Source organism: Eumetopias jubatus, unplaced genomic scaffold (genome assembly GCF_037043125.1).
Source record: "Eumetopias jubatus isolate StellerSeaLion01/CBP00866 unplaced genomic scaffold, mEumJub1_p1.0 scaffold_5, whole genome shotgun sequence".
Lineage (NCBI taxonomy): Eukaryota > Metazoa > Chordata > Mammalia > Carnivora > Otariidae > Eumetopias > Eumetopias jubatus.
Window position 1 is genome coordinate 38,595,599 of NW_028274811.1, and position 10,099 is coordinate 38,605,697.

General features: G+C 48.8%; 1 protein-coding gene across 2 annotated transcripts in view; it reads left to right on the plus strand.

Annotated features, from left to right (window-relative positions):
• SH3RF2 (SH3 domain containing ring finger 2) overlaps positions 1–8,355 on the plus strand; it is a 114,662-nt gene extending 106,307 nt beyond the window's left edge. The window contains exons 7-9 of one of the 2 annotated variants that reach the window (XM_088023631.1): positions 1,677–1,930; positions 5,106–5,464; positions 8,080–8,355. In XM_088023631.1, the coding sequence (XP_087879757.1) occupies positions 1,677–1,930; positions 5,106–5,464; positions 8,080–8,355 (889 nt within the window). The remainder of the gene's footprint in view (positions 1–1,676; positions 1,931–5,105; positions 5,465–8,079) is intronic. The other variant, XM_028119088.2, reaches the window with a different exon arrangement.
• The last annotated feature ends 1,744 nt before the right edge of the window (positions 8,356–10,099 follow it).

Sequence of the window (10,099 nt, forward strand, 5' to 3'; positions counted from 1 at the left end):
TCCAGAAAATAGTCTGAGCTCTTACTGGCGGGCAGCCCGTTCCCTTCACTGACCACATCCCCAGGGACGTGAGGCAGGGTGTTGGCCATGGGTGGGAGGCCCCTCACTGCAAGCATCATCCTGGGCATCTGGCTGCATCTGTTTCATGGGCAGAGTGGACCCTATTAAATGATGCCTCACCTACAACAGCTACTACAGCCAGTACAACGGGCTGGCTCATTGTTAAGCTCCATACCACTTTTTCAGGCAAAAGGCAGAGAGAAAAGGAGGAGGAAAATAAGGGGAAATGCCCCAAAGAGAAACCCGCAGACATTAACAGGAAGGCCACCAGGGAAGGCACCTCTGAGCCAGGGCCTTGGGCAAGTCAGTCCTTCCCAGGGAGTTAGCAGAGGTTATTTCATCAACAGAGTGACAAGCTGACCCATGGACTGCTCAGGAGGGGCTGTGATCTTGGGGTAGGATTTGTAAAAGGGCAAGAAGGGTATGTAAAATGACAGCCATTCCCCATGGGGTTCAGGGAGTAGCAAGCTGGAAACAACTGACAAGGGATTGCTGTTCTATAAAACTTTGATACTATTCTTCAAACTCAGAGCCCAAGGCTGAAGAATTAGGGTCTTCGGAAGGCATGTGTAGGGCCTACCCCCAGCCCTAGAGTGTTTCTTTCAAGCAGGATGCAGGCTTTTCCTTGCTACCCAAATAATGAAGGCTCTAACCAGCCAGGACGGGGCATGCTCAGTGGTAAGACAACACACTTCCGTGGTAGAGCAGAGGGCCAGCCTGGACTTGGGTTCAAATCTCAGGTCCAATAGCTGCTTGGCCAAGTCACTATAAGTCTCAGTTTTCTCATCTATAAAATAGTGGCACGAATAGCACCTACCTCAGAAGGCTGTTGTGAAGAACCCGCGGGCTAATGTGGGCAAAGCACTGCCCAATGCCCAGCATACAGTAAGTGCTCAACATGTCTTAGCCCAAATGACTGGCATCAGTGCTGAAAGCATCACGAGAGCCATTCAACAAACACTTGTTAATAAGCAGTATATGGAGAACATAGAGGATATAAAATAAGTCATATAAAAATCTCTGCCTTCCAAGAGTTTAGCATCTGGTGGAAAAGTCACTGAATGAATAGGAAATCAAAATTGTGGGGCACCTGGGTGGCTCAATCAGTTAAGCGTCCCACTCTTGATTTTTGGCTCGGGTCATGATCTCAAGGTTGTGGGATAGAGCCCCATGTTGGGCTCTGCACTCAGTGCAGAGTCTGCTTATTCCTCTCCCTCTGCTCCTCCCCCACCCCACTCTCAAATACATAAATAAGAAAGAAATCAGAACTGCAAAGCAAGTTGAACACATACAAGATCTTGTGCTCTGAGCTCATGGGGTCAAGAGTGATCAGAGCTGGAGTGAAGAATGACAAAATTCAAGTCTTCCTGTTCCATCGGGGCCTCAATCTGAGACCCTGTCCCTGCCCTCAGCACGCCCACACAGGGACCCAGCTGCAGGAGGTGAGGCCCTCATAGTTAAGCCCGTGTGGTTGATAAAGGGAGTGTATGTGGGTAGAAAGAGGATGGAGAGAGGCCACAGTTAGTATATGGTTGAGAGCGGAGAGGTTTTTAAAATAGGACTCTTGACTGAGCATTTTCTTTATTTCTTCTCTTTAAAATGCTTGCAACAACCAGAAAGACATCTAGTTTTCCAGATTCTCGGAGTCCTGGTCTCTACGCCGCATGGACATTATCCAACTCCTCTGTGTCATCCCAAGGCAGCATTTCAGAAGGTGATCCCCGGCAGAACCGGCCCTTCAAGTCCGTCTTTGTGCCCACCGCCATAGTCGATCCTGTGAGGAGCACAGCCAGCCCAGGGACTTTGGGACAGGGCTCTCTTCGGAAATCCGGGCGGAGCAGCATGAGAAAGAGTAAGTGGTGGCAGAGAGGTACGTGCCTAGAGCTAAGTGAGGGGATTGGACTCTGGGGTAGACAGAGCACCTTTTGCAGAAATGAGATCTTGGCTTTAAAACAAGCCTCTGTAAAGGGTGCTTTTAATTCCCTGATAGTGACTGGTTTTACTGGATGAAGCCACACCAACTTAAGGTCATGCCCTTGGTCACTCCATACCTGTATACTGAATGGCTGGGATGATAGCAGCCCTGAGTGCCAACATATAATTAGAACACAGACAAGGTGGAGGCTGGCCCCAGTTAAGACAGGACAAGCAAAGTACTCTGGATCATGCTTCTCAAACTATGCTCCAGGGAACCCCTCAGGGGTGCCAAAAGGGAAACATGGGAAGGATGGAGAAGGAAGCAAAGAGGGTTAAGGAGTCAATTCTCAGAGCCCCTAAATCTTGCTTTGTTATTTAACTAATATATATACAAGGTTTAAAAGAATTATATTGTATAGAAATAAGTCTTCATATCCTTAACCCCTATCCCAAGTGCTCTTCCATGTACATGAATAGTAGCTTATAATCATACCTACCGCACTGCTCTGCACCTTGCTTTTGTTTTTACCTGTATAACATCCACATTGCTCACATGGCGAAATTTTTGTCTCCTGATATATTGAACTTCTACATAAGACGTCATTTTCAGGGATTTTACAAAGTGTTTGAAACCCATTTTTCTACAAAACATGAAGGTTCTATAATTTGCATACCTCTCTGGAAGGCCATGAGCCATGCAAAGCAAATTTGATTTATTCTACATCATCTGATTTAAACTGGGCTCTGCAGTCTCCCTTGCTATCTTAAAAGACAATTAAATATGAAAGTGCAGTATGGCTGGTCAAAGCAAGAGGGTAACATGTGGGACAGTATGCCACCCAGGACAATGTGCCAGGAAAATTAAAACAAATGTCTTCACCCCACCCTCTCCCAGTGCTTTCACCTGACCACCTGATTGACCTCCACTCTCACTGTACTGCCTCTACCACCCTCCTCCTTTCTCCCCACTTGGCCCTTGCTCCAGCCTCTCCCCTCCCCCACACAAACCCTGTACTAAATAATCCACCACAGCAGCCTTGGGCAAGTGACTGGACCTCTTCAGTCTTCAGTTTTCTCATTTGTAAAGTGGAAATGAAAGTTGTACCTACCTCATCAGGGTTACTGTGCAGATTGAGTAAAATAGTCCATGTAAGACTGATGGCACAGTCCCTGGCACATAATAAGTCTCAAGAACTCCTAACCGTTTGTATAGGATGATCATCTTCTCAGTACGATCATGGCTACTACAGCTACACAAGTCATCTCTGGTCCATCCAGTGCGTGAACTGACTCAGTGTTGACATGTTCACACTCGGTCTAGACCACTTTGGAGTGCTGAGAATTGTGTCCTATTGGCAATTGCTCACATTTCCTTTCACACACTCCTTCTCTACCTTGGCAGAGATCTTGATTGGCTTGGAGTTTTCACTGCTTGCATTGTATGCACATGTGATAAAACATTAAATCCCTTGGAAATTAGGAGCCAACAAGATAAATAGATGAGGCATAAAACCAATTTTTCACACATTTCCAGGAACCTAAGGACATGTCTGCCCAGGGCTGCTTTGACTTTCTCAAGTCCCAGAGGCTTTCTCTCTCCCTTTTCCCAAGGTGAGGCTGGTCAAGCTATCAATCTACCCACAGCGAAGAGAAATGACAGGAGAATTGACTGTGCGCCTCATAGGGCTGTCAGTGGAAAAATAAATGTCTACATTGAAAGGGCAGACTTGTGTAAATGGCGCCAGGCTTGCTCACCGCAGCTGAGAGCACCGACTGTGTTTAGTGAGCGTTCTGCTTTTCATGTTCACATCCGGCCTGACAAAGAGTCGCAACACAGAACACGGTCTTGGCTCAGGCCCTCTGTGCTGGACACAGATGACTCTGATTCATACACGTGTCCACAGGCTATCACAAAAGACTCACATGTCCCCTATGGCTCCCTAAAAGTTCGGAGACCCTTCTGGGGAAGCAGACTGCAGTGCTTCTCAGGGGTGTTTCTCCTGTCCCCCCGCAGAGTGCACCGAAGTCCCAACTGTTCCCCTGGTCACATACAGGACAATATGCCCAAGGGATGGAGGCCTCCAGTCTTCAGAGAATTTGCAGGGAAGGAATGACTTCCTGTTACTGAGGGAGGATCATCGCAGTTAACAAAACAAAATAAAGCTCAAGGAAGGGATAAAATCACACTCCTGGACCTTGTATTTTTAGGGTTTGCCATCCTTTACCCAAAACCAACGAGAGCTAACAAACACAGGGCATTTATTAGGTTCCAGGCACTGTGCTAACACTTTGCACACATCATAAAATGTAAGCCTCCCAGCCCTGTGAGACATTGCTATCACCCCCGGTTTACATCTGAGGGGCTGAGATGCCAGGAGGGGATGGGGCTGACTTACCCCAGACTCCCTGGGAGTAAGTCTGATTCCAGAACCTCTGCCATGGACTTTGCAAAGCTCATCCATACACAGCCCGAACCTTTCCAAATTTGCTTCCATGTGGTTTCAGCGTTTGCCTGCACACACCCTCCCTTAATTCCACTTAGCCTTCCTCCCCGTGGCCCCCAACAAAGGTGATCCCACCGCCACATGCCTACAGCTTCTTCAAATACCTGGTCAGAGCCCCCTCCTGCCCTGTCTGCTTCCCTCTCTCCCTCCCTGCATCCCTCCCAGTTGACTGAGTCTTGTGTTTCTCAATTTCTTCTGTCTCTTTCTTTCGTTTCCTCTTTGGTTTGCATGCCTCTGTTGGCTTCTCACTGTGAAGCTGTCTCTTTAGGTTTGTCTTCTTCACTTTCCAACCGCTAGGCCTGAAGTAAGAGAGCAGGGGTGCCTGTGTGCGCATGTGTGTGTGAGGGAGAGAGGAGACAAATGGAAGTAATGTACCTTCTGACAGCGCCACCTCCACCCCCCCACCAAACGTTTGGCTAGCCAGTTATTTCCTGCCAGCATCAGCAAACAGCACTAAAAAAAGAATAAGGTCACCTTTGAAAGACCCTGAGAGAATGTGAGCACGCTCAAATGGGGAAAGCACTTAACTATTCTGGGATATCAGGACACATGGCTTACACAACCCCAGCCCAGCCGTCTGTCAGCAGCCCCTGATGCTGATATCGGTGTCATATAATTCCTCAGATGGATCCCTGCAGAGACCCGTCCAGTCAGGGATCCCCTCCCTCGTGGTGGGCTCCCTCAGACGCAATCCCACCATGGTTGTACGGCCTCAGCAGTTCCAGTTCTACCAGCCGCAGGGAGTCCCCTCCTCAGCCTCGACAGTGGTGGCAGAACTGGGACCTAAGCCCACTCCCACTGGGGAGCCTGCCCCCACATGCGTCAGCAGGGGCAGTGACACCAGGATCCACTCCGCAGCCAGTTCCCTCATCATGGAAGGCAAGGAAATCCCCATCAAGAGTGAGCCTCTACCTAAACCACCTGCATCTGCCCCACCATCGATCCTGGTGAAACCAGAAAACTCAAGAAATGGCGTCGAAAAGGTAGGAGTGAGGTGACATTAGGGGGGGCCGGACTCTTTATATCCCTAACTTTGCACAGTGTCCCAGCTCCTGAGATTTGTTTTAGTGGACAAGGAATCAAAATCACAGCCTCAAAACGATCCTCACACACAGTGCTCCCCCCCACACACAAACCCCCTCAGGCCACTCACACCCTCTGCAGATGTCCCACTAGATCTCCTTTATGCTTCCTGAATATTTCATAGATAGTTCTTTCGAGCCCCACAGGTGAGTTGGAAAAAACGTGGCTTTGGCATCAGACACATCTTGATTTGAATTCCAGATCAGCTGCTTGCTATCTGGTGACTTGGCCAAAACATGTCACCTTTCCGAGACTCTTTTTGCCTAATCTGTAAAATAGCAGTAAGAATAGTAACAGCCTCATAGGATTGATGTGGAGATGAAACCAGAGAAGATGTATAAAGTGCTTACACAAGTGTTCATAATATAGAAGAGACAAAACTGAGACACGGGAGAATTTAAGTGATTTATCAAGGTCACAGCAAATTATGACTCCAACAACTTTGTGACCTCTGTGACAGAGGGTCAGATCTTTTAACTTCTAGTCCAGGGCTTTTCCCACTAGAGACATGAGTTTTTGTAAAAGTCTTAGGTTCTCATTAATACCCTTGAGGCAGGAGGAACAGTGAGATAGAGGAGGTGACATTAAGAAAATTAGGTGATTGTTATCTTTTAGTTTATTGACCATCACCACCACTACTACCACCATCATCCCCACCACCACCACCATCAACACCACCAACACCACCACCATCCCTACCACCACCATCACCATCATCCCCACCACCATCACCAGCACCACCCTCACCAGCACCCCCACCACGACCATCACCCTCAGCACCATCACCGTCACCCTCAGCACCACCACCACCACCATCTCCAGCACCACCATCACCACCACCACCATCACCCTCACCAGCATCCCCCACCATGACCATCACTCTCTGCACCATCACCATCACCCTCAGCACCACCACCACCATCACCTCCACCACCATTATCATCACCACCATCACCCCATCACAACCGTCACCCTCAGTACCATCACCATCACCACCACCCCACGACCACCATCACCCTCACCAGCACCCCCACCACCACCATCACCCTCAGCACCACCACCACCATCACCTCCACTATCATCACCATCATCACCACCATCACCAACAACACCAGCACCATTACCCATTCCACTCCAGAAGGAAAGATGATGTGATTTCCTCCTCTTTGTTAGGCATTTACTGAATGCTAACAACCTGGCAGGCACTGTGCTGAGGACTTGACATGTCTCATCTCATTTAATCCTGACAGTAACTCTCTGTAGTAGGTTTTAAAATGTCATCCTCATTTTAAAATGAGGACATGGAGGCTTAAGGAGTTGTAGTACATTATCCAAAGGCACAGAGCTGATACATGGGAGTGTCTGAAGTAGAATCCAGATCTGATAGAAAAACTCATGCTCTTCACGCTAAGCTATCAGCTTGTAAGGAAAGGCATTTGGAAAAAGTTAGTGTTGACTGATATAGATGTTGGGAGTTCTTTTTCTGAATTTTAGTATTCAAATCCGTTTTCCAGGCCCCAGTTGCCCTTTACCCCAGGCTGTTAGATACGGCCCTAAAATTATCAGCATTTAATAAGTGCCCAGACCTCTGCAAGATATGGTGAGGGTCAAAAGTATGAAGAAACTCGCATTCTCGGTGGGGGACACTAGGACCCAATTTCATGGAAAACAGAAATGATTTCTAAACAGTGGCACAGAACAGCATTAAGCCCTAAATCAGGGATGTGCTGAAGCAAATACCTGTTGGTACAAGGTAGAGACAGAACAGGCATGGAGAGGTGAAAGGAGGAGGGAGAGAAGGGGAGACCGTGCCTCCCGCGAAAAGGGGGACCTGCTAATCAGCTCCAGGCAGCTGTTGTCAGAATAGGGCACAGGACTCAGTGCAATAGATCTTTGATTTTTTAAGAGACATACGAAATTCTAATTTTTAAATGCCATTACCCGATTTTTATGTGTTGGCCACTAAGTCAAACTCTCAAACATTCCGCAGACGAAATTCAGCCAGCAGAACTCTGCTCTGAGGATAGAAGGCCGTTATGAAACTTAGGAGTTGGAGTCGGCACGGGGGAGCCTTAAAGAAGAGGGGGCCCTGAGATAGGTCTTAATGGCAGGCGGAGAGGAGAGAGGGAAGGTGAACCTCTTGTACTTTCTAGAAGGAACTCTAGCCCCTTGCCTCAGCCCTTTGCTCAAGGGGTTGCCTCTCCCATTTCTCCTAGGTAATTTCTCATTCTTCAGTTCTCAATTTAAATAGCTCCCCCTCTAGGAGGCCTTCCATGGCTACCCCATTCCAGCCACAGCTCGAGAGTGCTCCACACCTCCCCTAGCATCTGACACCTCCGCCACCACAGCACGATGCAGAGTAGACTCTCATAAGACACAAGTATTTGCTGAATGAACACAGAAATGAGGCGTTTTAAGGAGGGACAAGTGTTGAGAAACAGCACGAGTCAAGGCCCAGGGAAACCAGCGCAGCTCCCACCTCACCTGGGCCCCTTTGCTCTCCTTTCTCTTGCAGCAAGTCAAAACCGTGAGGTTCCAGAATTACAGTCCTCCCCCTGCCAAACAGTACACCTCCCATCCCACCTCAGGAAAGCCTGAACAGCCTGCCACCCCTAAGGGGTCCCAGCCTGAAGCAGCCCCCACAGGCCCAGAGATGAACGTCCTATTCGCCCACCGAAGCGGCTGCCATTCCGGACAGCAGACAGACCTTCGAAGGAAGTCAAGTTTGGGCAAGACCATGACCCCGGTGTCCACTGCTTCAGCCACACAGACCGTGTTTCCCAGCAAGTGAATCTACGAGTGGCTTTTCCCAGACCCCAAAGAGGTGAATTGCATTTAAATACAGTCTGCCTCCACTGATGGCGTCCTGCCATTCTTTGGCTACTCGAGCCTGGGTCCTTGTTCTGCTCATGTTACCTCTGGGAAAGGAAAGGTGGGAACAGGGAGTCCTGCCCTGGGTGGGAAGATAAAGCATGTGGCCTTGCAAACATAATGATTTGAGGCAGCAAGGCCACTACTCAGGCCAAGGAGTGGGAGACAGTCTTGCCTACCCTCCATGGAGTGTGCAGCCTCATCCCTTTTGTTCTGTGTAGAATTTCCATGGTGCCCCAAAAGGGGCTCCAGCCAGGGGTGTCACAGTGGTGGGAATGTGGGCATTGTTTCTTTGACCTCATCACCGTGTTCTCAACAAGCATCAGAACTTCTGCCATCTTCGGGGGCCTGCACACTGGCCGCTAGTGGCTGCCATGTTGTTCCCTCCATTGAGTCGTAATCCTGGCTGCAAAGGGGGAATCTGGGGAAGGATGTGAGATGGATACTCTGATCATTCTGACAGTCCTCTACAACCAAAGGGAGTCCGCTTACTGGATTTGGTCCACGAGAAGGTCAGAGAGAAAGCTATGACCATACTTTAAACTTCTGAACCTGTTTTCCCACGTATAATCCTATACGATACTTAAGCAGGAAGCACAGGGCTGTGGATAGGGTCCTGTATGGAATTATGGATAATTCATTCATCCTGGCTCTAGTCTGACTTCTCCAAGAAAACACAGCATGCTTCAAGACAACTGTGTAAGGGGTTTGAGTTTAGATATATATTCCATTTGCATTACAACATTCTTTACCTTCTCTGATTTTTTCTCATTTGGGGCAGCCTAGCTGTTTCACCGGATCATGGTATAAGGCAGCAAGGTCAGGGAGAAGATGCCAGCCCAAGGCTGGAGTGGGGACACTTCGTGGAGGACAGCTGCTAGAACAGAGACGGGGCAAAGAAGGTTGGAGAGGGGCGGGAGGAGGAAGAAAGGAGGGAGGGGAGAGAGAAGGTGGGGGTGGGTATGAGAGAGAAAGACAAAGGCGGGGGGAGGTGGGGGACAGTGTCAGGGAAGAAGGGAAAAGGGCCGGAAGAGCGGCTTTGACATTCCTGATAAGTGAGGACAGAAGGATGGAGCCTGCAAAACCAGGCGACCCCACCGAGATGGGGCCGAAGCGAGCGTCTTGCAAACCGGGTTGAGGGGGCACCCCCAAGAGCTGAGGCAGTGTTGTAAGACAGCCCATTAGTCCTCCTCAGACCTGACTGCGGTGATTTAACATTCACTGCATGCTCATGACGGTGGGCGCTTCAGTGCATAAATGCCATTTGCCGCTAAGGCTGGGTGTCATTAAAAAAACAAGGCAGGTCTAATTAGACCTTTTCCCTGGACAGTTCTTGAAGTCCTGGGATTAAAAACATTGATCTTTTACATACCCCCCCCGCCACACACACACACTTGGAAAACTGAATTGTCCACATACTTTTCCAGATATTAATAAAATGAAAACAAAACCATAATCCTGCCAAGGAATACTGCGCAGGTGTCAGAACTTTGGAGTTGGTAGAGCCAACATGGTAACACGTCCTAGAGTTTCTGTGAGATGACCAGCTCCTTGCTTCACTGAGCTGAATATAATTACCCAGATGGAGAACTGGGAAAAAGTCACAAGGACAGGGAGGCATCCTGTATTTGTCAAAAGAACACCCTGTATGAGTTTAGCAATGA